The sequence below is a fragment of the Trachinotus anak genome, unplaced genomic scaffold (genome assembly GCF_046630095.1).
Source record: "Trachinotus anak isolate AG129_WGS33_773 ecotype Australia unplaced genomic scaffold, CSIRO_AGI_Tana_v1 ptg000003l, whole genome shotgun sequence".
Taxonomy (NCBI): domain Eukaryota; kingdom Metazoa; phylum Chordata; class Actinopteri; order Carangiformes; family Carangidae; genus Trachinotus; species Trachinotus anak.
Window position 1 is genome coordinate 25,195,709 of NW_027273854.1, and position 21,430 is coordinate 25,217,138.

Here is a 21,430-nt window from a genome sequence, read left to right on the forward strand (position 1 = left end):
GACAGAGGGACACCAGACCACTGCTCATGGAAATATCCTGTTTTCCATTTTTTTCACCTGTGTGTGTGTGTGTGTGTGTGTGAGAGAGAGAGAGTGTGTCTGTTTTGGTTATCTGCACATTAAATACACCATTGCTTTTTGTAGAAAAAAAACAAAAAAAAAAACATCTCTCAATCAGTTTCTTTCAAGTTCACTCTCTGTGGTGAAAATAACATTTATACCACAACAGTGAAGGGAAGAACAAGGACTTTGAATAGTTGTGAGGCTCATTCTTGAAATGGCCTGAAAATCATCTCACAGGATACTTCAGTACAAGAGCGGTGTGTTTGGAAGTACAACACAGTGTTTAATAGAGTATCAACAAACTGTATGTTGTTGCATTGGCTTCTTTTTAAATGTAATTTTAGTGATGTTGATATGTGTGTTTTACATAGATGAACATAGATTTAACAATTAAAACCAAATAAAATGATAACGGTGAGAACAAACATACTGTCCATTAGTCCCTGGTTAATATAAACTAAACTTTTCCAACAAACAGGAAATATGTTGACATGGATACAATGAGTTCAGCTGTAGGCTTCACTTGAGCCCCATTTTATAAACCTTTTTTTTTTTTTTTTTTTTTTTTTTACATTTTGGAAAATTAAATGTACTGAATTAGCTTTTTTAAGTTCCTGTTTGTTATGTAATGACAACTATCATTGGACCACTGACTGAGGAGCTTCTTCAATCTCAGCAGATTTATGGGTGTTTTTTACACAGAAAAATTGACACTGTTGTGACATTCAGATATTTTTAATATAAAATGTAACTTCCTGTTAAATGTACTGTACATGTCAATTACATTTGTATTTGTATTTACATGCAGATGTATGTTTGGGTATCAGTGCTGGAATATAGCAAGTACAGGAAGTAGCATTTTGAGATACTGTACTTGAGTATTTCCATTTTATGCTGCATTATACTTTTACTCCACGGAGGGAAATAATTTTTACTCAACAACATCTATTTGACAGCTCTAGTCACTAGTTACTTTTCACATTAAGAGTTTTGGTAAAAACACATGAGAAGCTGGTAAAGTGTTAGCCCCTTACCCTAACCTTAACCATCACAACTGAGTGCCTAACCCCTACCCTGACCCTGACCTTAACCTAAACCTAAATCTAACCATAACTCTAAAACCAAACCAAAATGTCCTCACTTTCCCAAAATGTCCTCACTCTGTTAGTAAAATACTTTTTTTGGTCCTTACTATGTAGCAAGTACACACACACACACACACACACACATACACGTACACACACACACGTACACACACACACACACACACACACACACACACACATACACACACACGCATACACACACACACACACGCATACACATACACACACACACACACACACACACACACACACACACACAGCTGTTTTTTTGTTTTTTTTGGTCCCAGGTAGGAGGAGTTATCACACGTCATCGCGGGGAACCGCTTTAAAACCGTCCCACCCTGCAGTCCACTTCAGGCTCGAGGAGAAACTGAAACCGGGACACCGTCACTGTCCTGAGACCACTGAAACTAACTCACGGCTGAACACTGAACAACCGCACCTGGTAAGACACAAATCTACGATTCTTCCGATATTCTTCACCGCTCAGAGGTGACTTAAAGCTGAATCAACAATTAGACTGAAACCGCCTCGTCATTTATCATAAGTTAACCATAAACATAACATCAGCTGTTTTTAGTAGCTGTTGCTCAACAGTGATTTTGTTGTTTGTAACCGTCACTCTATAATCTTCCTGTAATCTTCCTGTTAGCATCTTTGCTGTCTCCCGAGTTTACACTGATGATTTATTAGTCGCCTGTTTTTCCGTTAGTGTCGCACAGCAGTGTTTTCTCTGCGTCCTGACGCTGTGTAACATTTCTGTCTCTTCCCTGTCAGAGGAATGTTACAGCTATCAGTTCACCATCAGATGATGAAAACATTGTGTAACTTGTTGCTCCGGCTGATGCAGATTCCCTGTAAACTCTCACACGGACATACACAGCGAGGACAACAACAGGAAACATGAGAACAATAACAGACAGTCTCCACAGAGACACTTCTATAGACTATATCATTAATTCATATAGATACAAATATATTTACTAAGGCATGGTAGTGCATTATACACTGCTGGACCACAGGTGGTGGAGTGTACCAAAGTACCTTTACTACATTATACAGTATACTGTAAGACAATACACATTTAAACTATGCCTAATTTTGAATACAAAATATATGATAAGCTTATAATATCTGATGCACTGTTACAAATAGTACTAATAAAGGTGATCTTATCTTATCTTGAATACCCAAATAAGTAGCACTAGTACTAAAACAGTACTTCTAGTGCTATATTACTTTATATTTACCTTTTTAATTTACTTCATTTACCAAGTTTATATGACATAAGAGTTTTACACTAACAGAATACCATGCAAGAGAATAGAATATTATTTGTCCATCTGAGAGATTGTTAAAACTTACAACATACACAAATAATACACACATAACAAAGATATCAAGTGTTATAAAATATATAAATAAAGATATAAAGATAAAGGTATAAAGATAACACCTGAGCAGAAGTATTAGGTGAACTGTAGAAAATGAGTATTCTGTATAGTTAATTTTCTAAAACGCTGGGTACTGAAGCGGTGCTGAAAGGTTTCAAACTTCAACAGCTGAGCCCCTCCACTGCAGCTTGTATTCACGATTACCACAGTAAGCCCAGTGGCTGGTAGGAGGGAGCAAACAGGGAGAGGTTTTTTCCAGGCAAACACTGGAAATTACATCATGTGGCTGCAGTGAGTAATGCAGGCAGAGCAGGGCAGGCAGGTGGTTACCAAACCCTTTCTAGAAGTAGGTCGAAGTTTCTGAGTGCCTGTGTGTGTGTGTGTGTGTGTGTGTGTCTGTGTGTGTGTACCTACCTTATCTCCTCACAGAAACTGTCAAACTTCTCAGCGGCTGCCTCTCTGCAGGTCAGGCCGCACTGACAATAGAAGATTAGAGCTGATAACTGAAATGCTGTTATTATCATTATTAGCACAGTAGTCATGTTAGTGAGAACTGGAGGCTAACAGCAGCGGTTAGACAGCTGCAGTAATGGTTGTAGTAGCAGTGGTTGAAGTAGTAGCAGAAACCGAGGTGTTAGTAGTAACAGTAATAAAAATGTTAATGACATTAAAGGAGTTTGGGAGAAAGGATACTTTTACTCAAAAGAATCCTATCAGAGCCAGAGTGAAAAAATACAACTTGGCTTATTCACATTTGTTCAGTCTTTATAAACTTACACTTAAATTTCTCAAACATGAAGATCTGATAGACACTGAATGTTAAACTTGTGCTGTTTTTCACTGTTTTTCACTGTGTTTTCACATTTTATGACCAAATGATTCATTGATTAGTTGAGTAAAAAAAACATCAGATTAAGAGAAAAGCATACTCAGTGCAAAACACTGAAGGAGCTATTTGTAAGTTTTGCTACATAGCTAACATTAGCATTAACAGCTGTTTCCTTACCAGTCTAGAGGAAACGTTGTGAGCTCAGCATCAAATTTCATTCCTTCACTCACCAACATCTGTCTGCAGCAATGGAAAGCAACACCAATGTTAGCTCTTATTGCTATCACTTCTTTCCTTTTATTGGAGATAGCATGCTAATCAGGTAGCCCCAACCCATCCTGGTCACTTTCCAATGGCGAGTCACTGTAGCCTCCAATCTCCCCTGAAGACGTAGTGCTGCTCAGTGGGTGCATTATAACCTCTTGTCTAGCAAACGCAACAATGGCTGAAACTCTTGTTAAGTGACAGTCACCACCTCCTGCTTCCGGCAAGAAACCACGTTTGGCGCTAGAGAAAACTTATAAATAGCCCCTTTAAGCATGTTAACATTCTGAGTTATACTTTTTTGTGTAATGTTTTGCCTGTGCTGTCTGTCCCCTGCTCTGAAGTAAATGTTGTTATTCACAGGAAGAAATGTTTGTGGAGTCTCCATGAAGATCAACATGTTTTGGATGAGCCTGTGAGAAGGACACTTCCACAACCTTTGTTTCACTTTTTTTTTCTATTATAATCAGCTCCAGTAACAGAAGAGATCCTTCAAAACCACCATCTTGTGATCTTGGACACAAAGTGACTTCACCAGAGCACTTAGGTGGAGCTGTGTCGTGCCTTTTTCAGGGGTACATTATTAATTCTTCTCTACCAGAGCAATTTTACATTATATTATAATTTAACAAATAAAAACTAAGAAGGAACTGAGGAGATTTTCTGTTGATTCTGTAAGATTTTTTGTTGTTGTTGCATTAGACCCTCTGAGAGTGAGGATTTGTGTTTTTGTCTTTTTTCTAGCCTCTCTCTTACCACAGGGAGATTGTCATACAGAGCTGACAGAGCTTCAGGGGACTTTACACCTGGCCGAAGAGCACTACAGCAGAAGAGACACTCATTGTGGTGGTGACCAAGCAGAACCCTAGACCCTGTCGGTTACAGGGTCCCACCCGCTGACCATGCTGTACCTAAAGAAATACTTCACAGAGGGCCTCATCCAGGTGGCCATCCTGCTGAGTCTCTGTGGAGTGAGGGTCGATGTGGGACTGGAGCCCTACCTGCCTCCCTCCTGGCATGAGATGATCCTGGGTCCGGCCTCAGCACTGACCCAGACACAATTCCACAACCTCCGCAACCGCCTGGAGGAAGGTCATGGCCTGCACCCCAAGAATGTGGACCTGGACAGATTTTTCACAGCACGAAGGCTGCTAGGCTGGGTCCGCTCTCTGGACAGAGTACAGGTAGGAAAACATGTAGATAATTATCTCAAAATAATCTCAGGATGAAAGAATAGTTTGATGTTTTGGTGGTTAATATTGTGTATGATAATTTGTGTTCTTGCTGAGAGTTAAATGATTCAGGTTTATACTACTCTCATATCTCTCAGTTTGATATGAAGCTACAGTCAGCACCTGCTTAGCTTAGCTTAGCATTAAACCTGGAAACAGGGAAACTAAAACTCTGAAGCTCACAGTTACACTGCAGCTGAACAATTAATTGAAATGTTATAGAAATTGCAATATGGCCAAGTGCAAAATGATAATCGCAGGAGCTGCAAATTTTTTGATAAAGGTAAAATGTGTCACAACAGATCATAAATGAAGCATATTCTCCAGATGTTAGAGAACTTGCTTGTTTGCAAAAATGACAGCATCAGCATTTATATATTTTTTTTCAGTGAAAATTAAATGGAAAAATGACTGAAATCATGACCCATGTTGTAATTGCAATAATCGCAATATAATTTTTTTTTGCATAATGCTCAGCCAGAGAATGAAACAAATGATGTAGATATGATGATATGAACATATTAGTTTGTGATCTTCAGAGGTCCTTGAAGAGCTGGTGGAGTTTTTGGACAGAGCCAGGCTAGCTGTTTCGCCCTGTTTCCAGTCTTTGTGCTAAGCTAAACTAGCAGGCTACTGGTTGTGGCTGCAGAGTTCACACAAAAAAATTGAGAGTGGTATCAATCTTCTCTAACTGCTCGGCAGTAAACTGAAGAAGCATATTTCCCAAAATGTCAAATTATTCCTTTAGTGGCTGCAGCTTTTTTATTAGAAATAATAGGCACTTGAGAAAAGCTGTTCAGTCTGGGTCTGTTCAAAGTTACCAAAGACTGATGGTTGCCTGGCAACATCATTGTTGTGAAAGGACTCCAGGTAGCCCTGTCGCCCCATTTCCAGTCTTTATGCTAATCTTAGCTAATCATCTGCTGGCTACTGCTTCATATTTAGCACATTTGGAGAAATTACTGATCTGGTGGAGATATTTGCTTTTGCCACACCTCCTGCAGTTTCAGATGTTTTACAGAATAAAAGCTAGTTCTTCTGTAGTCCTCTCCAACTAATTATTGAGGTTCTTTAAGGACTCTGATGTCTCTGCTTTCTCATGATATTAATAAACTATTATCTACTGCTAAAATGTGGTTATAGCACCACATATTAAAATGTCTGTGACTCCCAGCTGAAAAGAAATGGAGCATGTGAGCTATTTTAGGGCCAATTAATGTAATTAATGTGACCTTTTTTTTTTTTTGATAGGACTACCAATGAGAAAAAGGTGCCAAATTTTAAAATCCTACATACCTTTCTCCACAGGTTCCTCATGCAGAGCTGGAGACATGGCTGGTCCAGAGAGAGCCAGATCCTCTCCCCATGGAGCGTCCAGGCCAGCCCTCCCTGCTGGAGACAGACCGCAGTGATCCGTCTGTGGAGCCCAGAGCTGTACTGGACAATGAGGTACAGCTGTTTCATTCACACTGTGTGGTTTACAACTTTTAGGATCTGTGTTTTACAATGTTACAACTCCTAGCTCTGATATAGCAGTGTACATTTTCACTCAAATCTCACTCGTCTTTAATTTTTAGGAATTGCACATTTAATCACCAACAAAAGCATAGATCTAATAGGATTATTATTAAGATCTGCCATATTTCCAGGACAGGAACCTTGAATTTAAGACCCCTTGTGACCAGGAAGTTTGTAGGAACTCTGGTTTCTGAGGAACTAAAACAAGGAACTAAATGCCAGGGATGTATGCATGATGCATGTTGCTGCAGGTTTTAGCCCTACGGCGTTTGCTTAATTTTTCAGCCCTGGATGTTGCCACTTGGTGCTAACATGCTGATTTTTTAACAGGCATAATTCTTCCCATGTTCACCACCTTGGTATAGCAAATGTTAATATGCTAACCAAATGTAGAGGCAGTCCATCCAATAGCTCCTGAGACCTTTAACTTAAAACCACATGTGTATGGTGGAGTGAGAAATGAGAAGTCAGGGGATCTCCAAAGTCATTCGGCTCCATCATGACACTAAAATAACACATAGTTGCTTATAGAAGTTAAAGTCACTTGGTTTCCACAGCCACAAGGCAGTCTGTTTGTCATACATTAGACTATACACAAGCACAACATGCCACAGAGGTAGCAGTGTAAAGATTTAGGAACAAACTGATGATCCTGATAATGATTTATGTGTAAAATGTAATAAGACTCAGTGGTGTGGAAAAGTGTGGTGTTTTTGACTGTCATGTGAGATAATGAGTCAGAGTCAGATGAGTCATCAGAAAACTTGAGCTCACCATAGATGACCTCATCAGGGAAATAAAGCATTATAGTCAGTACAGTTGAGACAACACACCTTTAAATAAACACACAGCAGCCCAGACCTTTACAACAAATCACTGTGCTCACACTTCAGTAACATGGTTATTGGTGGTTGTCAGCAGCAACTTCAACTTAGTGTAAACACAAAAGAACAAGAACCAAGGGCTTCACACACAGTGGAGAAAGAGCCCTCTTACTGCGACATAAATGTAGTCAGTGCAACTTATCATTTTAAAGTTGTGCTAATCAATATTTTTATAATAATAACGGGACTAATTACGACCAGATATGTGTTGTTCGTAGAATAGAATAATCATCCAATTTACAGAATCACAATGAACTTAGCACAACAGTGGATTATTCTTTGTCTCTGCCGTTATTTAAAGCTGATCCAATTTTCAACTGTAAATTTTATCCACTATATAATGCACTACAAAACTGTCCTGAGGCACAACCAAAACATAGTGTTCAGAAGATATACACTACATTGATCAAGCTAGACCATCATGCATTGCGTCCTGTCTCGTGAAAGTGCTGCAGAAGAGGTCATCTTGCCAACAGGCCAGCCGCTAATGTTAGCTGCTAGCTAGATAAGATAAGATAAAATAAGATAGGATGTATTTGGAGCAACCCCAAATGTCTGTCTCTCTCCACTGTGAAGGCAGGAATGCCCCAAATAATAATAATAATAATAATAATAATAATAATAATAATAATAAAAATGTATTGATCCCCCATAGAGGAAATTCAATTTTGACACAGCAGCACAAAAGAGTAGCAGCGCAAGGGGAAAATGCAATAAGGAATAAAATAAGAATAGAAACAGACCTAAGATAAATAAGATAAAATAGAAATATTATAACAATAACAATAAGATACAATGGTAGGCTTTTCTGTACATGTGTAATATAAAAATTAAAATTAGGTGGTCCAATTCTATTGTAATGCAATAGAATACAGTATGTGCATTAATTGTAATATATAAAATGTGCATAGCAGTCTTTTGTTGAGATTTGGATTTGAGTCTTAGACTGTGGGTGCTGTGCTAATGTGACATTATTACCTGATGGTAAAGCCTCAAGAGCATAATACTCAGCACATAGAGCATAAGACGTCTCGACTGTGCAGCTGCTCGTCTCCTCCTCTGTCTGAACAGCAGGATTTCTAGAATTATTATGAAATCACCGGTCGGGACCATATTTTCACAAGAACACAAACTGACAAAAATGTATTGCTCTGTAGACACAAATGAAAACAAACAGAATACCTGAAAGATGCGTAAAGATTTTATGTCTTGTAAAATCGCATGTATTGTAATGTATTTTGCTTCATATCTGATGCAGATGTTCTGGTGTTTGTTTATGCGACAGAGATAATATTTATGAATATCATATAATTATGTAGCAATTTAACATCCAAGTAGTGTCTGAAATGTGTCAACTGCTGTCTGCACACATGTCCTGGTGAGTCTTCTATGTTGCAAACACTATACAGTGTAGTGAGTGAGTGGACAATCCGAACACAGCCTAAGACCAATGAGAAACTAAAGAGAAGAAACAAACAGGGCTCCAGAGGAGGCATGGGAGAATGACTCCAAAGATGTGGCTGCAGATTCACTTTACCTGTCATCAGGCTATCCAGTGCGCGCTCGGAAAGCAAAAATAAACCTGACGAACTCATGAACACATTGAATATGACGGGGAATTCAAGCAGAGCAGTCCCATCTGTCTCACAGAGACTTGTTTCAAAGATCACACAGCTTCTGTTGTAAGAGGCTTCTCACTGACTCCAGATAACGATGCTGCAGCAGAGGCTGATCCCCTCTGCTGCTCTGCACATCAAGCTGTTTTTATTCTTGGAGATTTTAATATATGCATATGACTTATCAGGGTATTTCCCAAACCTTTAGCAATATGTGGCCTGTCCAACTCACTTTACCCACAGTCTTGATCTTTGCTTTGGAAACATCCCTTGATGGCTATAAGACTGTTTGCAGAATGCTCCTTGGGAGGTCAGACCATCGTGTTATTCACCTGTTGTCCAAGTACAAGGCTCCAGTGAAATGAGTGAAGCTTGTCATCAAAGTAGTGTTTTCTGAGGAATCTAAAGAGCAGCTGTGAGGCTGTGTAGAGGACACTGTATGGGACACTTTCTTCCACTCATGTATGGATGCTGAGCTTTATTTCCTCTGATATTAATTAAATGTGCTTAAGACAAAAACTGTGAGAGTCTTCCCAGACAACAAGTCTCGGCATGAAAAGAACTGAGAGGATGTCTTGATGAAAAGAAATTTACCTTTTACAGCAGTGACGCTGAATTATTCCTTGAGTAAAGAAATGACTGTTTGTGCCAAACAGGATTTTATAACAGAGCTTATTGAAACTGTTGAAAATTTCAAATATCTTGGTTTGTTCTCCAACTGCTATTTAAACTTTTCTGAAAATACTAATAATTACATTTTAAAGAAATGTACACAATGGCCTCATCTTCTTAGGAGACGCAACAGTTTTCAAGTGAGTCAGTCAGATTTAGAAATTGATTGAGAGTGTTTTAACGTTTCACTTGACTTCATGTTTGGTCATTTGAACTGCAGGCTGAGGAATAAGCTTCCTAGAATAGTTGGCATTTCCAGCAACGTAATTTGGAAGCCCCAGATGAGGCTGAGTGGGCTATATGCAGGACAAGAGATAAAGCTCTAAACAGCTATTCTATTCTATTCTATTCGTAGTCAGCCACAAATCACTCCTTCAAGTCAAATAACATATGTAATGTAAGTGATCTGGGTGGCACCACTGACTTCATGTTACTGCTTGCATGAACTTGTACTGTGAGCTCCATTTATTAATGGCCACACCTCAGACAAGCCTAGTCAAGCTCTGGTCTATGAGACAGACTTAAGTACATACAGTACAGTACAGTACAGTACATGACATGACTGGTGTTCTGGTTATGAAAGACTGTCAGGTCTTTCACTTCAGATACTGACATGACATGTTGAAACTGAAAATCTGTAGAACTCACCATGCATGGAGGGACATGTAAAGCAGTTAAAAGAGCCACTATGGGCCTGAGGCTCACAGACTGAAGCAGAGTTTATACTTTGGATTTCGACAGGAAGATACATGTAAATATTTATGCAGGTCTTTTCAGAGAAGAATGCAGAGCTAAAAAAATACATTTGACACTGTTGTTTATTCCATTATATTTTAGCTTTTATCAGCATCATCATCATCATCAAAAACAACCAAATAAACAAGTCCCATCACTTAATATAGAATCACTCACACTAGACTGTGACTCCATAACATACACCCAGACACAACGCAGGCCTGGTGACTGAACCATATATAAATAACCCAGATCCTAACCCTAACCATAACCTAATTCTAACCATAACTCTAAAACCAAGTCTTAACCCTCAAAATGTGATTTGAAGGTGTCTCAAAAAGTGAGGACCAGCCAAAATGTCTTCACTTTCCCAAAATGTCCTCACTCTGTTAGTAAAATACTTTTTTCGGTCCTTACTATGTAGCAAGTACAAGTACACACACACACCACTGTATCATGGTCCCAGTGTCAAGCAGAGCAACAGGCTGAATGTTCACATCGATACCACTATTATGTCTGTATGTAAAGTATAAAGCCACATTGAGCAGCTGGTTAGCTTAGCTTTGCATAAAGACTAGAAAGAAGGGACAGCAGCCTGGCTCTGTCCAAAGTCAGTAACTCATGATATAATGTCATGATGTAAGATATAATATGTTAAAGGAGCTATATGCAAGTTTTTGCTATTGCTACAGTACTGACAGCTTGAGACCAGTTTGCCACTTTGAATGTGAAGCTTCTATAGCTGACAGAATTAGCTGATTAACTGATTGACAGTTGATTGACAGCTGAGTATGCTGTTTTTCTTTGTCTTCTGTGGTAGGAAGCTAAATATATTGTACTTCCCCAGACAAAACAAGCAGACTGATGATGTCGTCTTGGGCTCTCGGGAATTGTGCCGCTCTGTCCACTATTTTGTCACATTGTAGAGACAAGAACAGTGTATAGCTTATTACAGTATGAAAAACGACTAAGATGAAGAAAAATCCCCCTAATGAGCTGAAAGTAGGAAAGGTATATTGCACATGATCATAATGGGACTGAAGCATTTCAGTTTGTTAGTAGACGCTACAGCTAGATCTGAGGTGTCATTTTACCACACACACAAACGCACACACAGCACAGCACATTACAAACTTGACATAGCACATAGAGATCTAAGTACATGGTGGACTGCCACCCTCTCTTCGTCCAACTGAATATAACAGTGTTTTTGAATTCCCCTTGAGTATCAAATGGCACGCGTATACACACACACACACACACACACACACACACACACACACAAACATACATTCACAGACATGCACAAAATATTTAACTACCTTCCCCCTGGCCTTGTGACCACTGGCTTGTTTTGAAACCTGATCACTGGCCTACTGCATCCTGACACACATTTACGTACTTCAGTTTTGCAATACCTCCTGTTTACTGCATCAGCACACACAGACACACACACACACACACACACACACTCAGATGCAGTGAGGCAGAGGCATGCATGTAAACATATGTGCACAAATGCACGCGGTGCGAATTTGGGCTTCCTTATTCAGCAGTGGTACAGGCGGTAAACAGAAAGAAGTATCAGCTACATACAGTGGCAAGTAAATAAAATGTGATCTGATCATCTACATCACAAGACAAACACAGTGTCCCTGAGCTAACGTCACACAATTATAATCTTTTGTGTCTTTTTTGAACACTTTTTTGGCAGCAATAACCTAAAACCTGCTCCTCCAGTAGCTGCTGGTCAGAGCTGCACAATGTTCAGGAGGAAGTTTGGACCATTCTTCCTGCAGAGCTGCTTCAGCTCACACAGATTCTGAGGATGTCTGGTGTGAGCAGCTCTCTTCTTGTTATTCACCTGGATTAAGGTCTGGTTTCTGACTGGACCACTCCAGAATATGGATTTTCTTTGTTGGAACTCATTCTGTAGTAGATTTACTTTGATGTTTAGGGTCATTGTTCTGCTCCATCAGCAGCTTCTCCTGAGCTTCAGCAGGAGGACAGCCTCCCTGGAATTAGACAGATCATGATGCTCCCTCCACTGTGCTTTATTGCTGGGACGATGTTTTCCTGTTGGTATGCATATGTAGTGCTGCGTGTTTCATCAGTCCACAAAGCATTTCCCCAGTAACATTTGGTGAACTTCTGGAACACACTTCCTGTGTGGTGTGGCAGGACACCATGCTCAGGGATGTTAACCACCTTCAATGATTTCTTTAAGCCTTTAGCTGTTCCTCTTTGTTATGTCACTGATCATTCTGTGGTATACTGTTGGAGTAAACTTAGACGCTCATGTTGTTCATTACTGTTATTGGAAAAATAATCCTAAACAGACTGATAGGAATCAGTTGCATATGTGGAATATTTATAAATTTTAATGCCAAGTCAGACCAGCACCATAGATCCACACCCTTTAAATCATGGTGGTGGATTTAAGCCATCAGAGCTCCACTCATTCCTTTCACCTAAAAGCTATGCCATCATTTGCTGCTCCTGCTGCTGCTGTGGCTCATATAGCTTTCCAAATGCATCAGTTGGCTCTGATCCTATGATCCCCCACAGGGGGCAGTTAGTATCACTGCTCCCCCCTCCTCCCTGCTGTACTGAGCTTGATGCCTCCTTGTGGGGAGTGGTCAGAGTTTGGACACCAAATATCAAAGCTCTACATATTTGACATTCATATGATCTGTTCTATGTGGATGGGGTGCGGGCTGGCTCAGACAGCCACCTATAGTCTGCTTCTACAATCACTGGGCATACTCCTGTCATTGCAAGATCAGCCACATCGTGAAAGGTATGCTGATCCCATATTGTGCAAAGTGAGATTTCCATGTCTTTTTTGATTATAAAGCAGGCCTACGTAATGAGCTGTCACAAATTCTGTAACTCTGTGATGTCACAACAAAGCAGTCACCACCTTCAGCCATGCCCCGACCCCCACCCAGACCCACCATCCAACCTAGCTGGATTTACTGACTCTTTATGTAAAAATCTGCTATATTTTTAGTCAATCATGTAAAAAACAGTCAGCCAATCAGAAGAGAGGTCCAAGCCTAAAAAATGGGACCTTGAAGTACTTCTTGGACTGGATGAATTTTTGTAATTGATGAGTGGGATTATTAAGGATTATTAAGATAATAGATTTGGCACAGTTGGACTCTTGTAGTGAAGTGAGGACTCCACCCATATACTGCATGTTCAAAGCTACATACATGTCCTTACTTGCCAGCTGCTGTGGGTCTCTGGGTTTGTCTGTAAACTCCCAGCCGTGTCAGAAGAAGGTTAAAGCTATTCTGAGCCTGGCTTTCTGTCTCTGGGTAAAATAGGAGCCTTTACGTTCTTTACAAACAGACTGGTAGTATAGAGGACAGTACTTGAGCATTATACTACTCTAGTGGTTTGCATGGTGGTGTATTACCCTTTCATAATTTTTTATGTTGCATCTCTGTGTTATTCTAATGGTTGCCTAGAAGGCTGTATGGAATCGCAGTAAGACTGAAAGGTACCTGGAGAAAACCAATAACACAAACAAAAACAATTAATGCACCTTTAAAGGCTTTTATCATGAAACTGAGCAGAATGAAACATGAGGTTCCATAGTGTAATAGTTATCACTTCAGCTTTACATGCAGAAGGTCCTGGGTTTAGGACCCAGTGGAACCAATGCCATAGGAGCTGGTCTGTCTCTAGAGCTTGCACAGTAGCAAACATAAAAGGTACACCCAGTGTTCTCACGACACAGTCGTTTATCTTACCTCATCATTTGTCATTTTTGTCTCTGCAACCAGGAAGGAACACCAGGAGGTGGGTTTCTGCGTGAGAGGGGAGAGGAAGAGGAGGATGACGAAGAAGATTTGTCCAGGATGCATAGGTATCACAGAAGCACAGAGGGAGGAGGAGGACCAGGAGGTTCTAACAGAGAGTTGACTCAGAACGAAGACGACCAGGTAAGACATAGTAAGAATAAGATTTATTTTCATGGCACAGTGATGATAAAAAACCACAGTATTTTATATGCTTTCCACTTTGAAGACACATTGACTCAGTTTGCATTTTGGGAGGCTAAAGGCCTCAGTATGCTTGAAATGAACCAGGTCATCCCTGACCACCTCTATCTGCACACCCAACCAACTGCAGCAGAAAGTTGTGCGTGATTGCTGGATTGTCTGTGCTGGAAAGTGAACTGTGATGGAGCCCTGACAAGTACTGACATTGGAAAGGGCATTTCAGATGCTCTTAGACAATCTGACAAGCACTATTGTTTAAGCATACTGAGGCCTTCCGTGTTATAGACAGAAGTGTTGTTATTGTTTGTTCTTCATGAGCAAGAGCAAGAATGTATAGTGCATACAGTTTGCTGTAGACCAATAGCAATGCAAAGTTGTACTTTGAGAGTCTGTGGGTTTGCATTCAGCTCAGCAGTAAATAATGGCGTACTGCAGCTTTGGCCAAAATTCCTTGCAACAAGTATCTGCCTTAAAAATGTCTGTATGAGTAGAACCTGTCTGAGATACTGTATATATGTTTAAACTTGTGTGAGCGTTGGTTGAGGTGATCAGAGCCTCTTTCATGCCTGAAATCAGAGCCCGATGCCTCATCTTTAAATGCTGGACCGCTGCCAGCTCAGCAGAATAGAAAATCATGAATGACACACTTTAGCAGCTGCACCCCAGGGTGCATGTTACACCCAGAGTACGCTTTCTAACATGTATAGCATAGCATATATGCATGTGTGCGTGACAAGTGAAAGATGAAATAAGTGCAGCCCATTAGCTTATTCAACCTCATGCTCTGACATATTTCATAGTGGCATTTATAATGATCAAACATGGGTCACGTAAGTCGTAGCACTGTCCCTTGTTTTTTGGGCAGATCCGCTAGCCAGAATCCACCTTTCCCACATACCACAAAGGTCAGAGGTGAGAAGTGTCTGATTTGTGTCAGGATCCAGTGAAAATGGAAAGACTAGACAGGCATTTCTTAGAATGAAACTGAGGAAAGAAAGAGAGAGAACCTAACAGGTTCAGTTTGGCAAATGAAAAATGTTTCTTTTCTTAGAATCCATCCCTCTCATGCTGCCGCATGTGGGTCAGACTGAAACTACTTCTGGTAAAGGGTCAGTCCATAGAGGCAGCTTCTGGATAAGAGCCAAAGACTGGCCAAAACTGTTTGTCATAATTAAATGTTAAAGAATTCAACAGAAATTATTCCCCTTGATATAAACCATTTGTAACAGAAGTTAACTTTTGTATTATCAGGATCAAGAATTAGACAAGGTTTCAAAGCAGCCCTATTCCCATCCTTTCCATCCATTCCCACAGCCGTGACTAGCAGCATGACTTAAGAGATGGCAATGTCAGTGAGTTTATGTGGGACACCACTTTGGACCAGACTAAAATATCTCTTAAACTTTCGGATGATAGCAATGAAATTGGATACATACATTCAAGGTACCCAGGGGATGAATCCTTATGATTGTACTGACTTTCCCTGTAACGCCATCATCAGGTTGACATTTGTGGTTTTGAATGAAATGTCTCAGTAACTATTGGATGAATTGCCATGAATTTGATAACAGACATTATGTTCCCCACAGATGAATAAGAACAGAACCATTAGTATACAGCCATGCTGTACACCTAATGGTGGCACTAGAGGAAATGTGATAGGATCACCCCGAATCATTAGGATTCCTCCTCTGAGCATTTCCATGATACTGTGGCTATCCATTTCAGTTGTTCTTGAGATATTTCATAAAAAAATCAACCTGTTGGTGGCACTAAAAAAAGTCAGGGGATCACCAAGTTCAGTATGATTGATCCTCTTTGGACCAAGCATTTCTGTACAAAATTCCAGTCTATTCATAGTTGTTCAGATATCTTAGTCTGGAGTGATAGACTGAATGACCCACTGACTGACAGAAGAACCAACAGTGCCATCCCCTGCTGCTAGCATGGCTAATAAAAACACAAGGATATTATCCCGGAAGTCAACCAGCTGGTCAAAACTGGTTTTAAGTCAAACTAAACTCAGCATCTTTGTTATAGCCTTTGTTCTCTAAACCTCCCTGTCTGTATCTTTCTATTTGCTCCCTATCTTCAGGCTTCTTTCTCCTTCCAGGAGTGTTTGAGGCTGTTGGATGAAACCTTTTCCTTCACAGAGGAACAACAGGTATGACCACAGCCTTTCCTCTTCAGTCATTTCTGTTGTATCCTTCTTAGAATTTGAAAGGTACTCAGCATTTTCCTGATTTTTCATTACTCAGTTAAGTGATGTTGGCGGTAGAAGGGGAGATCTGGAATGCCACTCCCCAGGCAGAGAGCCTCTGATATCCCCCATCATCCCCACTGATAGCCCCTCCTTGGACATGGAGCTCCACTGGCGGGACCTGTTTGCTATCATGGAGCCTGAGGTAACTGAGAGAATGAAAGTAGATGAAATTGCATTCTGCAAAAAAGAATAAGATGCTGAGATGAGTAAGCTAAGATGCAATAAATCAAGACCAGTTTTGCATTCTTCCTCTCTAGAACACAGATGTTGACATGATGACATCGTTTGACCACGCCCTAGATTCAAGACCATCTGGAACCCTTTTGGGTGTTGGGTCTGAAGCTCTGCACCAAAATTGTAACAACCTCTACAACAGCATAACAGATGCTAATGAGGAGGTCCAGAAGGCTCCTCTGCAGCATGGTAGGTCAAATCAAAAGCTGAATTTTGTTGTAAGAATTCATAGCCAGTATCGATACATTTCAAAAACTCAAAAATTGGGTGACATGATAGCTGAGTGGTCAGGATGCATACCACATGCTAATTAATAAAGGTGCAAAATGCCCCAAAAAATAACTACAAAAACTCAAGAATTTAGGTTGACTGACTCGACCTTGGAGACAGCAGCTTGACGATAAAAATCTCAAAGATGGTTGAGAACTTGTTTCTGAACCTTTCAATGACAGCTGTGGGCTTTCGCTGCAAATGTAATTTGGCTACGAATGCCATTTGGAGGCAGTTTAGTTTTCCACACCACACCACCAAAATTCCATACATAGGCTATGTAATAAGATGTAAATCATCTTCATGACTACTAAGAGACTCCATCTACTGAGCAAGACGTGGTTAAAAGCTTTGGACCTTGTGTTGGAGATTTTTTTGTCAATCTCTTAGAAAATCTCAAGTGTTGAATATTTATTTTGGCCCCTTTCCTCTTTAGTTAAAAGACACAAACAAATTCATATTTCCTCAATGTTCCATGAATAATAATACCAAAAGTACCGTTTCATATTAAAATTTCTTAACACTTTACCAAAATGCCCATTCTTTCTCTTTAGATTTGTTGCAGTCTCTAAGCCAGTCAGCACTAGAGCCAGCCCTGCTTCCCCTCACCCCTAGTGCAGAGTTGGATGACCACAGTTCAGCCTTCAACACAAGGGACACTTTGAAAAACTCAAATGTGAATACCTTGCACAGTCCTCCAGATCAAATGGATCTCTTGGGAGGGGATCCTTCAGAAGATTTCTGCATGGGACAAAATGCTGAAGATAACTTGAGTACATTCAACATAAACCTGCTGACACAAGATATTGTAGATAACACAGAAGCCAGTCCGGGTTTACATTCTGATCTCTACCCTGAAGACCTTGCAAGCTTTGATGTTAATTTTCATTTACGTGACTTAACATCCTCCAGTTCTTCCACATCTCTAGAGGGGAATAATATGACCCAAGACCTTCTGACATCTCCCTCCAGTGACTTTCTGGTCGATGAGGAGGACGTTGGGGATGAAGATGGTCTCCCTAGCTCACTTAGTGACCTCCTAGAGGATGCTGCCATCTTAGATGAGATGAGATTGTTGGACATAGCTCTGGAGGAAGGATTCAATCCAGAGATGGCAGCCAGGCTGGAAGAGGAGGGCTATCTGGACTGTGATATAGCCAAACAGGACACTGGCAGAGATGATGATCCCTCAGTCTCTACCGCGGCAGTCACAGAAAATCAGACTGAACCAAGAGCACATCAACAAGGTAGTTAAATGAGGAGGTGATATACCTTTGTATCTGTGTACCTTTCTTTTCAAGAGCACATTAATGCTAATTTAAGTCCTTACTATGAAACTGTAGAACTTACCTTGACCTTTTCTTATTCCCTCCTAGATGGTGAGGAAGAGGCAGACTCAGACTCTGGTCTTTCCCTGGACTTCAGCCACAGCCCTGCTTCCCCATGTGTTTCAGAGGCTTCCTATTACTCATCTTCCTCATCCTCTTCATCAACCTCCTCTTCATCTTGTGGGTCAGCTGTGGAAAGTCTGTTCTATGAAGACGAGGACGAAGATGCTGAGGAAAGGTTAGTTAGTTCAGATATGGAAGTGGAGCTGACTATAAAACAGGAGGAGCTGGAAGAGGAGGAGATGGGGGCAGTAGGAGGGGGGTTTTCTGAAGATGTTAAGAAACTCTTCCCTGTCAACTATGGTGATCACAAGCTGTTAAATGGCTTTCCTTGGCTGGAGCATATCGACCATGATCACACGTACAACCAGCCCCAGTCCTCCACCTCCTCTCCCTCCCTGGGGAAGATGCCCAGCAAACATACCAAATCCTCTCAGCGACATCACAACCCCAGACATTACCACTACTCCTCTTCCAGACACATCTCCGAGAGCAAAATGTGGAGCCGAGATGAACGGCGTGCACGAGCCTTGAAGGTCCCTTTTTCCAATGAGCTGATTGTTAATCTGCCAGTGGAGGAGTTTAATGACTTACTGACCAGTTACCAACTCAATGAGGAGCAACTCACCCTCATCAGGGACATAAGACGCCGTGGTAAGAACAAGATAGCTGCCCAGAACTGCAGGAAGAGGAAACTGGATGTGCTGCTGGGACTGGAGGATGAAGTGTCTGGTTTGAGGCGCCACCGTTTGCGGCTGCTTCGGGAGAAACAAGACGCCCTGAGGAATCTGCAGGAAATGAAACGCCGACTGAACATCTTGTACCAGGAAGTCTTTTCCAGGTTAAGGGATGAGGACGGAAGGCCTCTGGATGCTACAGAGTATCTGCTTCATTTTGGGGACAATGACAGTGTTGTGGTGGCTTCACGCGAACAAGGGGCATGGCTGCCACGGACAGGAGAAAAAGCAAGCAAGAAACGGAGAAACAAGAAGTGAGGAGGTGAACAACCCAGGAATATTCTCACAGGAGTTTTGAACTTTAGAAAATGCAGGGAGAGTAAAGGTTTTCCTTATGAGAAACGATGTAAGGATTCTTTATATGGTGTTAAGGAATGATGATGGAAAAATACCATTAAACCCTCAAACACCCAAACAGATACTCCTCACAGTGCTGTTTTTAAAAGACTTTGTCGATGGAGAGGAAGTCAAGACAGAAGAAAGAGGGGCTCTTTCTTCTGTGTTATTAACCTGATGAGGGTGATGATAAGAAAACCTTAACTCCAGGATGTGTTGTTCTCTGTTCTTCATTATCAACATTTTCTACACTGGGAAAGGACTTGAATTCAACTCTGTTTACACAACACTGAGGTAAATCTAGGCTGCTACTTATTGGAATTAAAACAACAAACAATAGATGACCTGGGACCAGTATTAAAAATGAATGTTCTATGCCTATGCAAAATCCTACATTAGCTACCAAAGAGACTTGAAATAAACAACTCATCAAGCTGATAGCAGGCTGGACCCTGGCTATCAGCAGATTCAGCCAGTCGCAGATACTACAATGGCTGAGCCACCAAAGAAGGCTGGTACCAGTTAACTGACTTAGAAGTTAAAAAAAAGTTCAATATTTTGTCTATATAAGCTATATCACGATGTGGCATCACTTGTTTGAATCTAATTTTGGTGCCTTCAGAATACTTGTTTGTAATAATAAAAAGATCAAAATAAAACCACTGTTATATATCATGGTGGAAACATCGTCTGAGAACAAGGTGGGATGATGTCATCATGAATCATGTGATTCAGCAGTGAACATGGAAAGTGATGGGAGTAAGAATATGAAGAATTTAGTGCACATGGTGCTTGGAGCTCCACCTGATTGAGCTGACTGAAAACCACTTCTTATACACTGAAACTGACTGAGGAATGACTCCTTTTACCCTTGTGCCTGTATTGTTTTTTTTTCTTGTAAACTGAAAGCATGATAGCAGTGGATTTTACCTGTGTCTTTTAATATGGTCTTGTGTATTTACAACACAACTGTTTGTCTGTGAGGCTGTGGAAATGTTATTGTCTATTTTAAAACAGACGGTGGGAATCAGAGTTCCACCTGGAGCTGATGGGTAGACCTGTCCACCACCCAAATTCAACAGGGTTGAAACCTTGCATCACCCTTGGCAGGTCTGTAATACATGGGATAAATATAGACAACAACTGAGTTGTTAAGCTATTAATCTTCTAAGATGGCTATAGAAATGTATCCTAGATGCCACATATGCACATTGAACAGACTCATTTAAAATGAATGATTTTGCCAGACTGTTAACTCCAGATTATCCTAAATCAAGGCTAGTTTGTGTTTGTGAATTGTTTGAAGTTAGCATGTGGCTGTGGTGGTGGTGCTCAAAGCTGAATAAGACAGAACTCCGTACGAGAATCTGGTGAAATTATTAGTACAACGAACTGGCCAATTTTACCTAAATGTACAGGACTCTAGATTGTTGAGAAAGACTTCTATTCAAAGATAGTAGGTGAAGTGAAGTCACACTACTAATAATAGTTTAAATTTAGAGTTTCTCAGGAATGAACACACCCAGAAGAACATGCTAGTAAGTAATTTAAGCTACATGTGTAGTCAGAACTCATTCAATGTTTGTTTGTTTAAAAAAATTTTTTTTAAAATAAATCAAACCACTGTATCTATCTGCCTGTGTCTCTTGTATAGGAAAGACATACAATGGAATGAATTGCTTTACACCAAAATCCCATCTCTCAAATTCATGAAGACAGAGTGAACTTTTTAACCTGCATGCCTGTCACTACCACTGATGGAAGAAGCCTCTATTAGTTGTTGTTAAGCATTTACTTTTCAATGAATGCTCAATGTGCTTGCTTGTTCTTAAAGACTTTGCACCTCACCTTTTCTAATATTAAAAACTTCTCTGGA

At 40.5% G+C, this 21,430-nt stretch overlaps 1 protein-coding gene across 1 annotated transcript; it reads left to right on the plus strand.

Annotated features, from left to right (window-relative positions):
- Positions 1-1,484: 1,484 nt before the first annotated feature.
- Positions 1,485-21,182, plus strand: nfe2l1a (nfe2 like bZIP transcription factor 1a). The gene is made up of 10 exons (XM_071474853.1): positions 1,485-1,614; positions 4,127-4,231; positions 4,401-4,840; positions 6,197-6,337; positions 14,108-14,266; positions 16,422-16,490; positions 16,585-16,731; positions 16,847-17,012; positions 17,648-18,340; positions 18,470-21,182. The coding sequence occupies exons 3-10, from the start codon at positions 4,559-4,561 to the stop codon at positions 19,474-19,476; spliced, it is 2,664 nt and encodes an 887-aa protein (XP_071330954.1). The 5' UTR covers positions 1,485-1,614; positions 4,127-4,231; positions 4,401-4,558; the 3' UTR covers positions 19,477-21,182.
- The last annotated feature ends 248 nt before the right edge of the window (positions 21,183-21,430 follow it).

Bases quoted from the DNA above. Each gene is read 5' to 3' on its own strand.
- nfe2l1a (XM_071474853.1), top strand. From the start codon at position 4,559: ATGCTGTACCTAAAGAAATACTTCACAGAGGGCCTCATCCAGGTGGCC. The intron at 4,841-6,196 runs GTAGGAAAACAT...CTTTCTCCACAG, and splicing joins GCTCTCTGGACAGAGTACAG to GTTCCTCATGCAGAGCTGGA. The intron at 16,491-16,584 runs GTATGACCACAG...TTCATTACTCAG, and splicing joins CCTTCACAGAGGAACAACAG to TTAAGTGATGTTGGCGGTAG.